This window comes from Semicossyphus pulcher, unplaced genomic scaffold, assembly GCF_022749685.1.
Source record: "Semicossyphus pulcher isolate SPU_LCO1_2020_fin unplaced genomic scaffold, fSemPul1.0.p SCAF_6, whole genome shotgun sequence".
Classification (NCBI taxonomy): domain Eukaryota; kingdom Metazoa; phylum Chordata; class Actinopteri; order Labriformes; family Labridae; genus Semicossyphus; species Semicossyphus pulcher.
The window spans coordinates 2,705,672-2,725,764 of NW_027211737.1; the positions used below are offsets into that span (position 1 = coordinate 2,705,672).

Genomic DNA, 20,093 nt, shown 5'->3' on the forward strand with positions numbered 1-20,093 from the left:
CACATTTCCCAAAAACTGCTATGTTGGCCACAGTTACAGTTCAAGAGCATCTCCAAATGCTGGACTTCAGGAAGTGAAGAAGGCAGATAAACTGGTGATAGATTCAAGTGGTTTGTTTACTGACAGTCACTCTTTATCAAACTTTACACAAACCCGACTTCTCTCACAGCCCTTCTTTCCTGTAAATGCTGTAGTGTGGACACTCCTCCTCTTCAGTGTTGGTCATGTAGGTACACTCTTAGTGCCAGACAGTGGCCTCAGTTGTCTTTCCTCCTCCTGCTTATTTCTCTTCCTCCTCATACCTGTCTGTCGTCAGTTGACACTGGGAATGTTTGGAACAACACCAAAATACTGCTCACTGGATCTGTTACAGGAATATTACCAGATACAGTGTTGTTAAGGTAAGTTATTGATATATTTTATTATGATCCAATTAATCCCAATGATTAGACTTTGAGTGTATAAATGTTTAGTGAGAGTACAACTTAACCACTCCATGTAAAGGACATACAAAATCAACAAAATTAACACTCGTTAAATAAATAAATTACATATCAAGATATATGTAGTACTGCAGGTTTATAAAACATGATGTATGTATTAATTTAAAAAACATGAAGAGACAAAATACTACATTAAATGCAAAATGTTTGTCACTGTGGAACTTTGTGTAGAAAACACGAAGGACACACTATTTTTTCAGAGAGGAAAACAAGTACTAAGCTGCTTTAACAAAACACAACCACAAATGCTGGCGCAAACTTGTAACAAATGGTTCATCTTGAGATAAGAACAAGTAATAATAATTAACTGAAGCCTGAATAGGTCACAAGTGTCCATTGTGCCTCATGGCTCAGTGTTGCCATATCAAACAGTGGTGTCCTGTAAACACTCAAGCGCTCCAACAGGAGCAGCGGCTTCGATTGTTTTCACTCACAATACATTGAAAGATAAAGGTCATTTGTAAATGTAAATCGTCATGCAACAATTACTATCATTTTAATAAACCAGCTTGTCTATTATTACAGATAATACAGAGGAAGATTATCAGGAAGGATGAATCGCTCATGTGTAAACTTCTGGAAAACTATGGTGGTCAATCTCAACTTTCTGTGCTGGGTAGGTGCTGAAAGATCACTGATACACAGCAGCCCCAACACTCCGCCCAACCAAACACTGTCTAACAAAACACTGTCCAACCAAACACTGGGCTGTCTTGTGAATGTGTAGTACCTGGTACACCCAACAGACAGGACATATCAACTTGGATCGTTGCCATGCTTGTAGACCTCCAAATGTCAATAAATTGTAATAACCTTCTGTTGTAAAAGATGGATCAAATTAGTTTTGTTAAATCAAATCATTTAATGATGAATTTGATTAATTTTAGGAGCGGGATTTCATTTCTCAACACATTACTTCATCCTTCAGTTTATTTCAAATTGGTTGCACTCCAAATCAAGAAATTTGGAGATACATGATTTTCAGTGGACATGAAGGCTGTGAAAAATTGTAATCTGAAGAGAATAAAAGTATGTAGAAATACTATAAATACAAGTAAAAGTCCCTCAAATTACTATTAAACCTACTGTGAGGAGTTTCTTACTGGTTGTGAGAGAGACTGAAATGAATACTGATGACTCTATGTGACCTTCAGACTGTGAAAAGGAGGCAGGATGAGATTTTCCCTTTGAAAAAAATACTCACACATGTACAGGACAAGATCAGCTTTGTCTTCAGGGGTTATGATTGAGACAGACCGAGGTTCCTTACAGTGATCTCTTCCTCCTATTGTATAATATTTACTTACACACTTAAAATCTCTGCCACTAAACTGATACTTTACCTCGTGCCCAAGGGTAGAAAACGCTCGCAGCAATTGGTTGTTGGGACCCAGTGTTAGTGTCAGTGTTGTTAGTTTTTTCTCTGTAACTCTTATAATGTACTCTAGCTCTTTAAAACTTACATTCACTTTGTTACTGATTGTTGCCAATATGAGTTTCAAATATAATATACAACATCATTATACTCAGAGATAGCAGGTTAGCAGGTTGTTTTACTGCTACAGCCAGTAATTCTGATGGGTCATGAGAAAGGAAGAAAGAAAAACTACGTTCTGTTTCAAAATGTGGAGTACAGTTTTGGGGGATGTTACGTTAAATAATGTACCTTTTTTAAAAACCCATTTAGGCCTTTACTAGGATTTAAATGAAACCATGTGAATAGTTTAATTCAGTAGGAAAGTCATGTGTATTAATGTAGTGCTTTTCACAGACATAAGTCACAATGTGCTTTACAAGAACATTAAACACCATACAAGAATAAAAGCATAAAAGATGAGGCGACCACCTGAGTAATTTTAGTTTAGATGGGAAAACTTAACATGTTTTTTTAAAGGGTCACAAACCCTGAATATGAATATTTGGAAACCCTTCTATGAATTATTTGTTAAGCTTCTTTTTTTAAGTAAACATTAAACAGTAAACATTGCTGTAGAGCACACTGCAGTAAAAGTACAACATTTCACTCTGAAATGTAGTGAGGAAGTAGTAAGTATTAAGAACAAACATTAAAAACAATTATGTACAAGTACCTCAAGAAGTACAGTACTTGTGCAGGCTTCTTGTACTTGTACTCCAGAATAAGGGAAATGTATATATAGGACAACAAATGCAAATGTACACATTCTGTATACACAATGTCTATGTTTCACATGTGAAAGAAAAATACTTGCCCCCTTAAATTGGTCGCAGACCTTCTAGTCCTTTGAGGGGGGACTGCAGTTTTTAAACAGTAAGGAACATCTTTATCTGGGATTCATGTTTAATTATTATAAAAAATACATTGTTTATTTTAATTCAGCTTGAATATTTTTCTTGCTATGTCCCTGAAGAAACAGTAGAGGGCCAGAAATCCTTACTATCTGAAATGAATTAAAGGGATTGTTCTGTGAAAATAAGGTAAGATAATTTGGAGGAGTTTTTAAAAAAGTCTGTAGTTTGTGAAAAAGCAATGCACTCATGGTTGAGATACACTGTTTTTGTCCTGACCCCCAGGGGAGACTGAAAAGTCTGATTCATGCTGTCAGTCAAACCTTCACCACATAGCCAGAATAACATGCAGTGCTTTTTGTCTCTCCTGTGTGTATTGGAGCTGTGTGGTGCGTTTGTGGTGGCGTTTGGGGAGTTCCAGATGATACACTCCAAGTTCGCCTCCCTCATCACCACCTTCTGGCCCATCTACCCAGCCAACACTCTGGTGGTCACAGGTACCATTGTTACCTGTGTGTGCTATGTGGGAGTGTTAGGAGGCATGAAGGAGAACCGCTGTATGTTAACCAGTGTGAGTATGACGCATGATGTACTTGTTGTAATGGGATTTACATGGTTAAATAATGGGAAAGCTGTAAGTATAAGGTAACGCATTAAAATGAAGGTCGTTTTGTAATGTTTGCATTTGAATGCATCAAAATGTTTACATTTCTTATTGTTCTGTAAATGCTAAATGTTTATTATTCGTACCTGATATGGATGTAACAGGCAAATATGTCATCAATGCAGGACATGATGTGCTGTGCTCATTTTCAAATCGTAAATTAAATGAAGCCACAAATCTCAACAGCTATTACAGCCCGTACATGAAAACTGATTCTTAAAACATTTTGTTTTCCAAGCTTGCCTGTCAAGCCACGCATGAAAATAATTTGATAGTGAATTTGCATGTGGTTACCATGAACAGTTTTTCATGGTAATGTGAGTTCACTTCAGACACAGGTACAATGTCAACATGCTAGCATGCGCTAGAGCTAATTGATTGTATTCACAGGAGGAGTTTGCTCCTCAGTGTTCGAAGTGTTGTGATTTTTATCTTCAACTTCTTTTGAATGGCAGATTGTAAACTCTGTCAGAGTCGTTGATATTATCATGACCTTGAAACAGGAGTGATGTTTAATTGACTGACTGAGAAATGGTAGGTCTAAAATTTGTATATCTTTGTAAAATATTATCTCTATTTCCATCCAGTGTTGTTTGGTTGGTTATTGTGTATCCATTTCGGTATATACTGGAGTTGGTTTGCTAAGAAGTAATGGAAAAAATGTGGGGCTTCTAAGTCTCCTTTGGGTTTGGGATTTTGTAATGTTTGATCCTGGGTGTCTTGTTTTTCCAGTAGTATTTTGTGATGGTGGAATCTAGTGATGGATGAGTTGAATAAGGATCATTGAGAATAAATAATTTTATTTACTTTTTACTATTGTAATTTTAACACTTGCAATGTTATTAGTAATTTCATCCAGTGTTGAAGATCATCATTTATTGTTTTAAGCAGTGGTGTAAGTTTAGATTGAACAGCTCTGACAGCCTGGGGAAATGTGAATCCCTAAATATTGAATGTGAGGGGAGATGCTGTGTGGGCTGCCGGATCCCAGTTATTGATTACGATTGGGAGGATGCAAGGTTTGGACCAGTTTATAGAGTAATCAGTGATTTTGGAGAAAGCTTCAGTTATGGTGATGGTTTCTTTAAGTGATGTTGGAGGGTTTTTCAGATATAACAATATGTCATCTGCATATGGGCTAATTGTATGGTCTGTTGTGGGTGTTTGGATTCCTTTGATGTTTTTGCCGAATAGCTAACTGTTCAATGAAGATGGTGAATAAAGAAGGGGAGAGTGGGCATCCTTGCCTAGTCCTCCTGTGCAGTGTGAAACTTTGTGATACTTACCCATTAATGATGACAGTGGCTGAGGGTGAGGTGTAAAGAATCCTAATCCAGTGAATAAATGATTTTCCAAAGCCCAATCTCCTCAATTTGGGAAAACAGGAAATCCCTACCCCCTCTGTCAAATGCTTTTTAGTATTGTTATTGGCATCAAGGGAGAAAAAAGATTTAATTTGACGTCCATATTAAAGATTTACGAGCTGAAGCTCAACAGTTTTGACGCTTGTATGGTGCCAAACAGACGTCAAAACTGTCCATGGGGCCGTTTGACCTTCTAGTGGAAGTGACATGGGCAGTTAAGAGAAACCGAACACAAGTGCTCAACTGGACACTCTTAAGATGCATGATATACACACATGAACATAGATACAGGCCTAAACAACAGCCTGTCTCGGCGGTCCACTTGTCTTTGGATCACTGGAACCAAATGATAAAACTAAGAGGGAATTCACTAAAGGATTGCGAAGCTTTTGCACCCGCTCAACCTGTGCAAATGACACAAAAACACTCCACCTCATTCTTGAAACACCCGCAGAGGATTGAATGCACTCCAAAGCGCACTGCAGAGCAAGCGCCTCTTTGCTCTGGTGCCGTTTGCACGTATTTAAATGAGTCATTATGCAGACATTCAGGGCGAATTTGGCCCCTTTCTATGCAAATGAGCCTTGTGGTAAAAAAGCACCTAATTCACAAACACCAGCTAAGAGCACCGTGCAGATAGAGTGCACATATTACTGTCTGCAGAGAGATGGTGGTAACTGCAGTGCACTATTATTAGGGCTGTCACACGCTGAGTTTCCAGTGATCATGACAACAATTCCACCTTTTGTGTGATCAAAAAATGGATTTGTAAATACAGGCTAATAATAATATATTGTCATTACTATAATAATTGGGAGACCAATCAGTCCATGGCTCTGAGAGACTCAACGCAGAAACACAAGCACACATGGTCTGGCGTCGTTACGCATGACATGATTATAATATGGACGAGCTGCTGTTGCGCACTCATTTAAAAAATGAAGCTGTGTTACAGTGAAACTAGAGTCTGGACTTTACAATAAACCACAATCAGACACACAACAAGAGCAAACTGCACGGCTCTGTGAAACTTTATGGGCGTGTTTGCGCTTGAATATATTAAGTGCAATTTGCTTTGTGAATCAGACCTTGAGACGGAGCAGAAAGCGGGTGCAAACGATTTGCAATTTCAGCCATCGCAATTCAGAATTGCTCCCTAAGTATTTTATCTGACTCATGTACAAACTGCAAACTAAAGTACAGATCGTACAAACTTACCTATGTTTGAATATGATCCAGTTCTTCGTCATGCTGTTCATCCTGATGCTGGTGGAGCTTGCCATGGCCCTTGTGTTCCTGGTATACAGCAGAGAGGTAGGCAGATTAAATGAATATATTTCTAGAAGAATATGAATGATATGGTTCCCCCTTTTGCAACCTTTTCACCTCAAACCTCTTGATCAACTTGACTGAATTTTTCACACTGAAATTGAGTGAACTGAAAATAAAGTTCTTTAAACTGTACTGAAGGTCATGATATCAGGAGCTGCTGGCTGCCATAGGGACTATTGACTGATTAACTGTTTTGGGGTCTTTAATGTCTAGTAGGCATCAGTGTTTTGCAAGTCATAGAGCTGGCATGTCTGTTGTACAGATTGACACATACTTCGAGAGAGACCTAATGCAAAGCTTGGAGATCTACAGACAGTCCAGTCCAGGAGGCAACAAGACCATTAAAGACGACTTTGATGCTGTCCAGCACCTGGTAAATGATCCACAATTCTGCTAACTGTACCTAAAATCAACTTTATTGTTTTTTGTCTTTGTAACATGTTTGTTGTATTCATCATATGTTTTGGCGGTCATATCATTCCATTTACATATTTTATTTTTATTTTTTTTACAGTTTAGGTGCTGTGGAGTTCATGGTGAGGCAGACTGGAAGGGTAACGTCCCAATCTCCTGTTGTACCATGGACCCATGTAACATCCCCTTTCACACCTACTGGAAAGAGGTAACACCTGGTCTCAAAGGGATCTCTAAGTAGACACACAGCACAGCACTCTTTAGTCCCTCACAAAAATAAAGGAAACATTTTGTTCTTATTATTAGTAATATTACATAAAAATCAGACTATGGATTTGCATACCTCTTTAGCAAGGAGTGAAACCTAGAGAAAGGGCTGATTTCTCCCATGGTTGACAATGTCCCCTTTCTTATAGAATGAGTGATCACTGTGTGCTTTGGTCAGTATGCAAATAATGTGAGTAATCTGTTGAAAGAAAGATGGTCTACCTGCCTTTTTCTTTCACATGACCTGATCCAAACCGTGTCAGCAAAGTGCTCCTCTCAGCATACATTGCACACTAATGCAAGAGAATGATGGTCATCAAATGGGTGCTGTTGACCACAAATGTGGATCCTTTTTTACCGAAGTCTGTCCCTTAGATCCATTAGTCACTGTCTTATTGAAACACTAACCAGTTGAGCAGATTAATTCCTGCCTTACATGCCCAAACAATTTGCCTATCAACATCTTAAAAAAATATAAACTAATAAACTGGGCCCACATATTTATTCATGCATGCCACAGAGCATGATGGCTTAATTACAGTGCTCCTGCGTGGAGACATCTGCATTCACATGTTTCAACACTCAAATATTCAGGTTTCTTTATGTAACCGCATTTTGTTTTTCAGGGATGTCTTGATAAACTGAAGAACTGGTTTGCTGGAAACTATCTTAGCACAGGTGCCGGTGTTGTCACAATGTTTATCATACAGGTACAGTACATTCAGCTGTCTTATTGTCCTCATTATCAGCCTTTCAAGGTTCATTCAAGTTCAAACTTTCTTGAATGTTGGTGTATATGGATATAATGCTGTTATATGGAATGTTCTTGAATGTCTTTGCAGTTAGTTAATATATGTTGTGTCTTCTTTGTTTACAGTTTATTTGTCTGTCAATCACCATCCCGCTCTTTTGCCACTTTAAGAAACGTGGACTGGGTTACCAGTGAAAAAGGGCCAATAAACCTGGATCTGCAATTTACAGTGACATTCCACATGTCAGGTGTCTTTTAGATGTATCAAGTTTGTATTCATCTGATCAAAACCACAAAAGGATAATATTTAGTTTTCATATTTTAGCCATCAAAAAGGAGGCCAACTGGAGATAACCCTGTTTTTCTTTGACCTGGCATGAGCTGCTTTTATGCTCTTTTTTCTTTACTTGCTATCATTTTCTACCCCCCTAACCTATTTTCATTGATCATTTTTCACCTTTGTTTTTGATTTTTTCATTTTGTGCTTTACTTGTTTAGGAAAGTACTGTTCAACTTCTTAACTTCTCTTTGTATTCTTTTACACTGCTAAAGAAACACACATGCACACATCCTGATTTTCCCTCTACACTTTTGAATGCCTTCCATTTGTGTGATGTTTTTTCTGTTTTCAGTGTACAGTCTCTCTGATATGGGTTCAAGTCTAACCACAGGTCACTGTAATGTTTATGATCCTCTCAATGGAAGAAAATCTTTATAGTTAGGAAGCATTATTCAGCAGAGCTGATCTTTCCCCTGCTAATAACAGCTTTCCTGTTTGTTATAGCTGCGGGGAGTGTGCAGAAAATTACAAAAATGTTGCCCAATCTAATTGAAACATACCATTGTTACTAAACTTTAATTATCTGCTGAGGTTTGGTTACCTCTAGCCAAGGCAGACATAAAGCTGTTTAGTTGTTTTGTCTCTTAGAAAGTTTGGCTATCCCATAATTTTCTCAGTATGTTATTTTCAACATTTTTCCTGGACAAGGAATTAAATCATGGTTTATCTGTTTTCATTTACATTCCCAGTAATCTGTAAGCATGTGACCACATTTTAGTACAGGGAGTGTTCTGGTTGCCCTTTGTGGTACGCTTGTAGTCCCAGTAGTTTTGATTAATCACATATCAGCAAAAGCAAGCGGAACGTAATCGCCATAATGACATCCTGGCTCCCATCAGCATTCATCTGACACAACTTAGCTTCTTAATAATCTCTGGAGCTTCATGAAACATGTAACTTTGGATGGTTAAAACCTGTTTTGACATGATGTTAGGCTGTGGTCTCATCAAGCTGCTGGTGTTAAAGGGCAATTCCAACATTTGTCATAAAGCAACAAAAGTGTATTGTAATAAATAAATTCTGTAGTATCTTATCAATCAGGTCAAACATTATTTTAACCATTTAAAATAATAATGAAGAGGTCCAATATTTCTCAAACCTGTTTTGAACATAATGTAAGAAGATTTATTTTTGTTTAATCGAAAAACCTGTCTGCCTGAGCTTTACTGTCAGCAAACGAAGGGAACAACATTTTCCAGTTGAATAAATGCCTCGGTGTGTTTTTTAAACTCTACATGGCTTTTATGATAAGGAGTTTATAAAGCTTATTTATCATCTCCTCTCTTTTTCTCTCATCTCTCTGGAAAAATACAAATGTGCCCTTTCCAAAGTCAGGGCTGCCACTCTCTCTCTGGGGCTGGGGAGGCAGGGCTATTCACAAAGATATGGACTCGACAGCCAGTGGGAAAAAGAATCCAGTTATCGGGTTCTGGGAAAATGCCACCCTGAAGAAAAAAATTCCTATAAAACCCAAATTTGGAGACCCCTGGCAAAAGAATGGATTTTATGAAATATTGTCATGAGAGATATTCTTTGTGCTTTGCTGATATACATCTACAGCAGAGACTGATACAAACAATGAAGCCTGAAGTAAATTTGCAGCAACTTAAGAAATGAAAGTAAGCATCTGTACTTCTTTAAATTGTGGTTTTATAATTATTTTTGTTTGCTCCAGTTTGAGCGGGGCTGAGAGAATAAGTCTCAATCTGTCATTAACCAGCAAAAATACATCTGTACAACGTATTAATAAATAAGTTTTAATTAATATATCGTGTTCTGATGATGGACTGATATATATATTTGTGCATTTGCATTTGAGTGGATTTTAGTCTGGATTATAATAAACCATACAGTAATGCTTTATATTGGAGCATCTCTGAAGTAAGTTTGTTCTATTATTTAAACCTTTGAGTGACAGTCCTTATATGCTGTATTATTCTTCCTTTTTGCCTTTACTTTGCCTATTTCTTTGTGTCTTTGAGTGTCCTTTATGTAGTGTATCAACACTTTTCTTTATTGACATAAATGAAACAACTCTAATCCCAAAACATCACTCTTAGACCTGCAGAGCACCTGTGTGGAGCTATTATTGCTGCAAAACTATTTGTATTTGCGTAAATAGATTCACAAATGCGTACAAAGATCTGCAAATATGTGGACCTAAGTGTTTCTGCTCCAAGAGCTGAAAACACACACAAGTCATCAGTTACAACTGAAACTTTCATAGACATGTTTATTACACGCCCCATAGCGGACCCGGGCCACTGAGTCTGATCGCTGCTATTTCTGGAAGCGCAAGATGTGCCCACGGTTCTCTGGTTTCCCAGCCTTGTAAAGGACTAAACTTTGCTTAATTTAGTATAAGAGCAAGTGTTACGGACATGTGAGGGTGGATGGGACTGTTCGTTAACCCACTAATAACGTACGATGTTGATTCCTTTACCTAACAGAGTTAGTCTAGTTACACACTTCCTTGTAGTGTCAAGCTGTCTCTCAATGTTCATGAGGGAATTTTTTTCCGTCTGCGCTTACGCTGATGCTGTCAATGTCATGTCACAATGTTTTAGATATGGTCTTACATGATTGCATGCAGCTCTTCTCTTTCGCCACATGGCGGCAGTCTAACACTACTTAGCATGAATGTCAGAGGCTTGAGAAGTAACTTGAAGAAAGTTTTTTTCCCATTTAAAATCTTTATCTGGGGACATTATTTTTCTGCAAGAAACACATATCAAACATACAGAGCAATAGAGGTTAAAATGCAGTTGGATATCACAAATATACCAGTCAACCTTCTCTTCTAAGGCAAGAGGTGTGGCAAGATTAATTCGCGGAAATGTCCCATTTGGACATATTATAACCATTTCTGACCCCAATGGCCTTCACCTCATTGTGTTCTAACCCTTTCTTAAACGTTTATGCACCTAATTTTGACGATCCCAGATTTTTCCGGAAATTCTTTTAATCTTGTCCCAGATCTATCAACAACTCACTTAATTGCAGGCAGAGACTATAATACTGTATTAGACTTTTATTGATAGGCTCGTACCACTACTCCTTCCAATTCCACGATAGCCCTAAATAACCTTATTGGATAATATCTGGAGACTACATCACCCAACCGACAGAGATGATTTGTTCTCTTTGAATGCACATAAATCATATTCAATAATGACTTTTTCTAATAGATGCTAAATTGACCTCAGATATTATTTCTACCAAATACCACAACATTTTAATTTCTGATCACAGCCCTATTGAGTTAAAAATAGATTTCGGCAGAGCAAAGTCTCTGTTTAACAGCCGATTCAATCCATTAGTACTTAACGATGCAATTTCACCAACAAACAACCAACTTAATCACGGACTACCTCTCCCACAATAACACTCCAGATAACTGACTCCACTTTGTGGGAAGCCCTTAAGGCCGTTGTACGAGGTCACTTTATAGTTTATGAGGCTGAACTGAAAAAAGATTGTCAGACATCACTGCTCAGCTTTCCGTGCTCAAAAGTGACTATTTGGCATTGGAGTTTGGAGTTTTACAAAGCATTTTTGGACATTATGTTAAGGATGTTTAATCATTACATTGCAAATTGTCGACTCTCTAAATCTTTATATTCTGCTCATCTCTCCCTGATACTGAGAAAGGAAGAATGAGACTGATCCAGCCTCGTATCGTCCTATTGCTCTTCTTGGTTGTGAACCGAAGGACGTTTACTAAAATTCTTGCAAACAGACTTAATAAACGTAGTGTATACGTGTATAATCCACCACGACCAAACTGGATTTATTCCAGGAATATTTTCCTTCTTTAATGTCAGGCAGCTGATGAACATAACATACTCCAGATACGACAAATTTTATTTACAATATATACAAAGATTTTCAGAAATGTCTGTTTTGGCACTTGATGCCCAGAAAGCCTTCGACCAGATCAAATGGAGGTATATTTTGATGGTGATAAACGAGGTTGGTTTTGGCAATAACTTAGTTTTTTGGGTCAATATGCTATATACCTTCCCAAAGGCCTCAGTTATTACTAACTGTGATCAATCACCTACCTTCTCATTACAACGATCCTGCCAACAAGGTAGTCCGTTGAGCCCACTTTTATTTGCTATTACGGAGCGTCTTGCCATTAGTATAAGAAATCATCCCTCTATTTCCCCGTTAATCTTAGGTAAGGTTGATCACCACATCTCGCTCTACGCTGATGACGTGGTCTTGTTCCTTTCCCGCCCTGAAGAACCCTACCTCCCCTGTTGGAAGTCATTAAAACATTTGGTGAACTTTCCGGTTACACAATTAACTGCGATAAAAGTGAATTTTGACCTCTTAAAGGAGACTTGAGCCCTGATTTTCTTCAAAATTGCCCTGCTACAGATAGAATTAAGTATTTAAGAGTTGTTATCCCCAAAGATCCTGAAATGATGTATAAGCTAAACTACTTGAATATGGCTGAAATGTTGAAATCCAGCATTGAAACCTGGAGACTATTGCCTCTGTCCATGATAGGTCATGTCACTGCAATTAAAATGGTGGCACTACCCAGGTTCTTTTAACTCTTCCAAAATCCACCAATATTTATCCCCAAGCCTTTTTTAGTTATTTTTCTATTGTCTATTGTCTTGCCTTTTGTGTGGGGATTCAAAGTGCACCGTATCTCTAAAAAGCATATTATCAAGCCTAAACCTGTGGGAGCCCGCAGTCTGCCCAACTTCCAGCACTATTACTGGGCTGCAAACTGTAGAGCACTGATTTATTGGCAAGAGACATATTCAGGCAAGACCACCGCCTCGACCAGTTCATGGCTTGCAATTGAACAGGATCTCCCCAAAAGCTGTCTCCCAGCCCTTCGCTTCTCTCAACCAAAGCTCCAAAGACTATTACAGGTAACAACTTTATGGTTAAAAATTCTTTAAGAATTTGGTATCAAATAAGGAAAATATTTAAGTTGCCTGAAATTTCTGTTTGTACTCCTGTTGTCCATAAACTTGATTATTCACACTGCATAAAACATGTAATATGTTCACAAACCACCCCCCTTATAACAGCTGTTTAGCTCACATCAGACAACATGTCCTTATATCTGTAAACATGTAAACATGTCATTTATATAAATATGTATATATATGTGACAGGACTGTGCAAACGTTTTAGGCAGGTGTGAAAAAATGCTGTAAACTAAGAATGCTTTCAAAAATATAAACAATAATTGTTTATTTTTGATCAATTTACAAAATGATCAGTGAGCAAACAAGAGAAAAATCCAAATCAAATCAATATTTGGTGTTACTACGCTTTGCTTTCAAACCAGCATCAATTCTTACAGGTACACCTGCACAAAGTCAGGGATTTAGTAGGATCATAGTCAGGTGTATGATCAACCAATTATACCAAACAGGTGCTAATGATCATCAATTTCACATCTAGGTTGAAACACAGTCATTAAGTGAAACAGAAACAGCTGTAGGAGGCTTAAAACTGGGTGAGGAACAGCCAAACTCTGCTACCAAGGTGAGGCTGTGGAAGACAGTTTCATGTCACAGGTCAGACACCATGGCAAGACTGAGCACAGCAACAAGACACAAGGTAGTTATACTGCATCAGCAAGGTCTCTCCCAGACAAAGATTTCAAAGCACACTGGGGTTTCAAGATGTGCTGTTCAAGCTCTTTGGAAGAAGCACAAAGAAACAGGCAACGTTGAGGATCGTAGTGGTCGGCCCAGAGACACTGAGTGCAGCAGATGAAAAACACATCAAGCTTATTTCCCTTCCAAATCAGAAGATGTCCAGCAGTGCCATCAGCTCAGAACTGGCAGAAACCAGTGGGACCCAGGTACACCCATCTACTGTCCGGAGAAGTCTGGCCAGAAGTGGTCTTCGTGGAACAGCTGCAGCCAAAAAGCCTCCGACATGGAAACAAGGCCAAGCAACTCAACTACGCATGAAAACATAGGAACTGGGGTGCAAATTGAAATATCTGTGAGTGAGTGTACCAAGAAGAATTGATGCTGTTTTGAAGGCAAAGGGTGGTCACACCAAATATTGATTTGATTTAGATTTCTCTTCTGTTCAGTTTTATCCCAACACCCTGACAGCACTTCTCGGCAAAAAAATAAATAAATAAATCCTACAAGGCCCGAAACCTTTTTTAACAGTAAACCTCTCATTATGTCATGAATTTGGCTCTCTGTCGACCTAACCCGCTTTAGCAACAAGAAGTCTGTGTCAACACCAGAAGTGGGAAAGTGTCACGTTGTAAAACCGTACCTGGTTATAGTTTCTAAGCTGTGACGTGTAACACCCTATGCTAGGATAATAATTTAGATTGTAGTATGCATTTGTAAAAAAAAATAAAAAAATAACTCTAGGCTTTCTAACTCTAGATGCTGGAGAGTTTGAAACATCAATCTGGAATGCTGTATCTTTTAACTCTAATGTTAGGGAGTAGTTTAATGCCCGTGGTTGTGTGGAGCGTTTCATAATAACAGTTATGATTATTTTAAAGCATCTCAGTGCTGACAGCCCTGATAGGCTGCTTGTTGCTGGATTAAAGATTTAGCACTCTGGCACTGCGAGGAAGTGAACAACCTCCTCTTGTGAGGTGATTGGGCCTGATTGATGTCTCTGCTGATTTCTCCTGAGATGTTTTCACAGTCCCCTCTCCCATCGCCTGGGGAAAGTCTTAAAGAGTATTGTTGCACATATTGACACACTGAATATCTGATCCACTTGTTGGTTTCATCACATCATCTTCTTACAGCTGGGACAGAGAAAACTTTTAATAAAGAGATATGACACCAATTCATCTGAGAAGAAAACTGTGAAACACCTTCAAATAGTGTCATTAACAGAGGAATCATAAGCTACACAGTGTGACATTTTACACAGGGTAGAGGGTTGTATTTAAAAAACTCTGTCTGTATAATTTAAAGTTATAAAGCTAATGAATCAAATAATGTCAAAGCTATTTGAGCCTTTCAGCAAATGGAGCCAAACAAAAGCAATGTTCTGCTGCTGCAATAAACATTTACAAATGTGAGCTGACTGAACTCATTAGAGCCTTTGCAACAGTATTCTTTGGTATTATAAACTGGGTGTTGGGTCGATATTCCCAGGAACGAAAAATCTGGAGTTGCTCCATCACACCAGCAGCGATTAGTCTACCAGAGAGTCGTCAGAACCTGTGTACTGTTTTTCTACAGACAAAGACATTTCAAAAACAATATAATCCAAAGTTCAGTTCAACATTCAGATGAAAAAATAAACTGTTGGATCTATTAGTGTGAGTTCCAAAAACGCAATTACGGCTTATAACCAGTCCGCTGGAAAGTTTAATTCCTTTTTTTTAAATCGTGTTTTTCATTCTTCACATCAATGTATAATTAAGATATTCAATTTTTTTTTTTACATTTTTCTCTTCAAGGAATGTTGGAAAATGAAACAATTAAAAATAGAAAATCGGAAAAGTTTTATTTCTTTTGGTGAATCCGAACTATCCCTTTAGTGTGTGCTCCAGCCACTTCGTGATGTAACGTTATGATCTGGGCAGTTGAATTAAAATTCCTCTTTTCCCTCACATGTCTGCAGTAGTGCTGCTTTGGTCATCTTGCTCCGGTCATCCTGTTCCTGGGCTGTGCAGCTGCTCCCTGTAGATCTCATCTCAACTCAGGACATTCCTACCGCACTTCTCTGCAACAAGCACTCAGCATTTACAAATGTAGCTCAACGTACACTACCAATCAAAAGTTTGGACACATTTTCTCATACAAGTGAATGGGAAAGTGTGTCCAAACTTTTGACTGGTAGTGTAAGTTCAAGAAGGAAGACACAAGACGAGTGACGCCCCATCTGATTGGTTGCCTGAGCGGCGGTGATGACACCATCGCTTTTCTGAAAAGTACTCCACAACTGTTTTCCAACATGTTTCATATTTAGAGAAACAAATCTCTGATTTTGCTTACCCGGTCTTTAAGAATCGCATGTCACAACAAATAAAGAATAACCGAAAAAATATTAGGTTTGTATTCGAGGTTGTTTTTCACTGACGTCTTACGACTGAGAATCTGCTTTTCTTCATGCCAACACACAGACACTGCTCGTCTTAGTAATAATAAAGAAGAAAGTGCTCTCTATCCTGTGATGGGAACAACACAGCAGCAGTAAACTGAGTGAATACCAGCAGAACAAGAAGATATTTTCTGATTATTCAAAGGACTAGATGCAGACTATGTTATGTGTTTTTTTACTTAATGTGACAGTATTTTGTTTGGGATTTCATATTGAGCAAGAAAGCTTATTTCTAATGCTAACGTTAAATTAATCAAACTATCCTGCAGAATTTACTCAAATTCTGTCTCAACGTGTCCTTATTGTCTGCAGTCTGTGCTCCTCCATGAATATACTCGTTCACTGTAATTAAAGCACTTATTGTGGGATTTCACTTTACTTAACCCTCTGAGCTTATGTTGAACCACTAGGTGGGAGCATTGTGTAACTTGTTGAAAGAGAACAGTGCAACAGTACATGTTGAATCTAGAGAGAAGTTTTCCAGCTGAAGTGAGTCTGGCTAACTAACATTAGCATATAATACGCGAATGAGATCTTTTGTGTACAATTTGTCTAGTTCCCCTAATATAGTGTGTAGAGCAGTGTTTGTGAACACAGCCCAATACCTGATTCGTCCTCCACCTACCCCCTAAAGAGGGCCAGGTAATATAAGGCACCTGTGGTCTCTGAGCTGCATAGATCTTTGTCGGTGAGATCCCCTCTGTTTGGTTTATTGCTTAGCACTGACCCTGGCCCATGGTTTGCCTGCTTCTTACTAAGTGATTCCTTATGTTGCCCAATACCCAAGGTGTTACGCAGGTGGCTTGGCATTTAGAAATGTAAAGTTGTAGCATTAGGAGCCTTGGTATTATGTGAGTTTTTGTAATTGTATGTTGAGCTAATGTTAAACTGCTGCTGTGTTTTCCCCCTTTTTCTATACGGATTGTTTTGGGTTTCAGTAATTGTTTAGCCCCTCTTGTTACTATCGTTTAGGTTGATCTGAGTAGTTGTATGGCCTTTTTAAAAACAACTGGGTTTATTATTTGTTTTTTATTTCTTTCAGAAGAGCCATTTGTTGGGAGGCTAGGCAACCATCGTGAGGTCCCTCTATTAATGCATGTGAATTAAGGGCACTGGGACAAGAATATATACTGCACCATTTTTGCTGTAAGGTTTGCTGTGTTGCACCCATGGTGGGTAAGTGGTAGCACCCCTGGGCCCTCCTCAGTGTCGTTTCCCTCTCACAGCAAAGTTATGCACTCAGTAGTAGGTTAGCCGGTAAATAAAAAAGGAGGATATTTTTCTTTAGAAAATACAAAGGACATACACCGGTCATAACATTATTACCACCTGCCTAATATTGTGTATGTGCCCCACCTTTTGCCACCAAAACAGCCCTGACCCATCGAGACATGGACTCCACTAGACCTCTGAAGGTGTGCCGTGGTATCTGGCACCAACATTTAGCACCAGATCCTTTAAGTCCTCTAAGTTGCGAGGTGGGGCCTCCAGCATATCCCACAGATGCTCGATTGGATTGAGATCTGGTGAATTTGGAGGCCAAGTCAACACCTTGAACTCGTCCTGTTCCTCAAACCATTCCTGAACCATGTCTGCAGTGTGGCAGGACGCATTATCCTGCTGAAAGACGCCACTGCCATTAGGGAATATCGTTACATGAACGGGTGTACGTGGTCTGCAATAATGTTTCGGTAGGTGGTACAGGTAAGTAACATCCACATGAATGGCAGGACTCAACGCTTCCAAGCAGAACATTGCCCAAAGCATCACACTGCCTCCGTCGGCTTGCCTTCTTCCCATAGTGCATCCTGGTGTCATGTGTACCCCAAGTAAGCAACGCACACGCACCCGGCCAACCACATGATGTAAAAGAAAATGTGATTCATCAGACCAGTACACCTTCTTCCATTGACCCTCATTTCCTATCGGATCTTCCGGCATATCTCCGCCGCACTTTAGTGCCACCCCCGCGGCGAAAACGGCACCGACGCCGGGGAAAGCGTACCGGCTGTCTTGTGAGGCTGAGGGCCGGGTTGGTACGTCCTGATCGAGGTGGATATGGGGCTGGGCCTCGCTTGTGTGTCTCTCGACGTTTCCTGGACCCTGTTGCTGCCTGTTTGGTCCTGGTGGCGGGCTCGGATGTGGTGTTCCAGCCCCGCGGACCCTGCTCTCCTTGTCTCCGCTGGCGCGGAGTGAATCTGGGGATCCTGCGGCCTCTGTGTCGGGCCTCCTCGTCAGCTGTTCGCTCAGACCCGCCAGCTCCTGCCAGGTTTGGTCTGGTCAACGCCAGATCACTTGGGAATAAATCATTTATCCTTAAGGATTTCTTCATTTCCCGGGATCTGGATTTTCTCTTTATCTCCGAGACTTGGCTGAGTGTTGGTGAGTCCAGTGTCTTCACAGAACTTTTACCTGACGAGTGCTGCTATTTTAATTCTCCTCGGACGCCTGGCCGAGGAGGAGGAATTGCGACTGTTTTTAAGAGTGACTTTAAATGCAAACAGATATCGCTGTCATCCTCCTTCACCAGCTTTGAACTGAGTCTGTTTGAGCTGGGGCATTCTCACACGGTGTTGTGTGCTGTGGTTTATCAGCCTCCCAAATATAACAGAGACTTTTTAACAGATTTTTCTGTGTTCTTAGCTGATATTATGCCTAAATATGACCGGGTCCTTATTGTTGGAGATTGTAATATTCATGTGTGTTGCCCTGAAAACCCTCTGGCGCGGGACTTCTTAAACATCATTGACTCTTTTAATCTTGTGCAGTCTGTACTTGGGCCTACACATGAACGTGGTCACACTCTTGATCTTGTTTTATCTCACGGTTTGCCTGTTTTTAACCTGGAGATCTGTGACGCTTTTTTCTCTGATCATATGCCTGTACTGTTTGAAGCTGCTGTTTGCTGTCAAACAGTTAAACCTCGCGCTGCTGCTCGCAAATGTCGAATTATTAACCCTTCCACTGCTGCTCACTTCTCAGATGTTTTCAGTCAAAACTGTGTCATGCCTGAATCTGTGTATGAGGATACAGAGGCTCTTACCTCATGGTTTCTCGACACCTGTCAATCTGCCATAGACTTTGTAGCTCCATTAAAGACCAGACAGTGTAAAACTAAATCGGAGAGCCCTGGCTGAATGAAACAACCCGTGCTGCCAGACGGGATTGTCGAAGAGCAGAACGAAAGTGGAAAAAGGACAAATTGCAAGCGTCTTTTCAAATGTTGAAGGATTGCTGGCGTCATTACCAATGCATTGTGAAAGAGGCTAAAAGAAAATATTTTTCTGACATTGTCCTGTTAACTTTAAAACAACACACGAGGCGAGTGGTGCATTCAGAGCAGAGTTGATAAACTGCCACAGACTGTGGGAATTGAGGCCTCCCCGGCTGTGTGTAAAAAATTTCTTCACTTCTTCATTGATAAAGTCACTTCTACCAGAGCACTTATCTCACCTCCTGCCGATGACCTTTCAGTGTCTGTCCCCTGCTCTGCTGGGTTGGACTTATTTGAGCCTGTGACCCTGCCCTTTGTGCAGGACATTGTTGGTCAATTGAAGCCCTCAGGTTCTCCAGATGATACTGTCCCTCCCCGGCTTTTTAAGGAGGCTTTCCAGACTGTCGGACCATCTTTTCTCACTGTTATTAATAGCAGTCTGTCCTCTGGAGTGGTTCCTGTGAATTTTAAACATGCCGTTGTGCAACCTGGGCTGGATCCTACTGTTTTGGCAAACTTCAGGCCTATCTCTAAATTGCCTTTTCTTTCTAAAATCTTAGAAAAGATTGTCTATTCTCAGCTCATGGACTTTTTAAATGAACAAAATATTTTAGAGATTTTCCAATCTGGTTTTAAAACATTGCACAGCACCGAATCAGCACTTTTAAGAGTTTTTAATGACATCTTCTTAGCTACTGACTCTGGTCACTGTGTTGTCCTTGTACTTTTAGATCTGACTGCAGCCTTTGATACAGTGCACCATGAAACCCTGATTGCTCGTTTGGAGCAGTGGGTGGGCATCAGTGGCACTGCACTTGAATGGTTCAGGTCCTACCTGTCACATCGAACCTTCTGTGTCAGCCTTGATGACTCTGTGTCCTCCACTGCTCCCCTCTCATG

General features: G+C 39.7%; 1 protein-coding gene across 4 annotated transcripts; it reads left to right on the forward strand.

Annotated features, from left to right (window-relative positions):
- Positions 1-284: 284 nt before the first annotated feature.
- LOC138609655 (leukocyte surface antigen CD53-like) lies at positions 285-9,668 on the forward strand. 4 transcript variants are annotated; one of them, XM_069682286.1, is made up of 8 exons: positions 285-401; positions 1,029-1,119; positions 3,154-3,342; positions 6,039-6,113; positions 6,394-6,504; positions 6,646-6,753; positions 7,439-7,522; positions 7,690-9,668. In XM_069682286.1, the coding sequence occupies exons 2-8, from the start codon at positions 1,057-1,059 to the stop codon at positions 7,756-7,758; spliced, it is 699 nt and encodes a 232-aa protein (XP_069538387.1). In that variant the 5' UTR covers positions 285-401; positions 1,029-1,056; the 3' UTR covers positions 7,759-9,668. The 4 variants fall into 4 exon arrangements, with proteins under 4 accessions (XP_069538387.1, XP_069538388.1, XP_069538389.1 ...); XM_069682287.1 differs by having other exon boundaries at positions 3,193-3,342; XM_069682288.1 differs by lacking the exon at positions 1,029-1,119.
- Positions 9,669-20,093: the final 10,425 nt, after the last annotated feature.

Excerpts from the sequence above, each read along its gene's own strand:
- LOC138609655 (XM_069682286.1), top strand. The coding sequence starts at position 1,057 with ATGAATCGCTCATGTGTAAACTTCTGGAAAACTATGGTGGTCAATCTC. Across the intron at positions 1,120-3,153 it reads ATCTCAACTTTCTGTGCTGG|CTGTGTGGTGCGTTTGTGGT; the intron begins GTAGGTGCTGAA and ends TGTGTATTGGAG. Across the intron at positions 7,523-7,689 it reads TCACAATGTTTATCATACAG|TTTATTTGTCTGTCAATCAC; the intron begins GTACAGTACATT and ends CTTTGTTTACAG.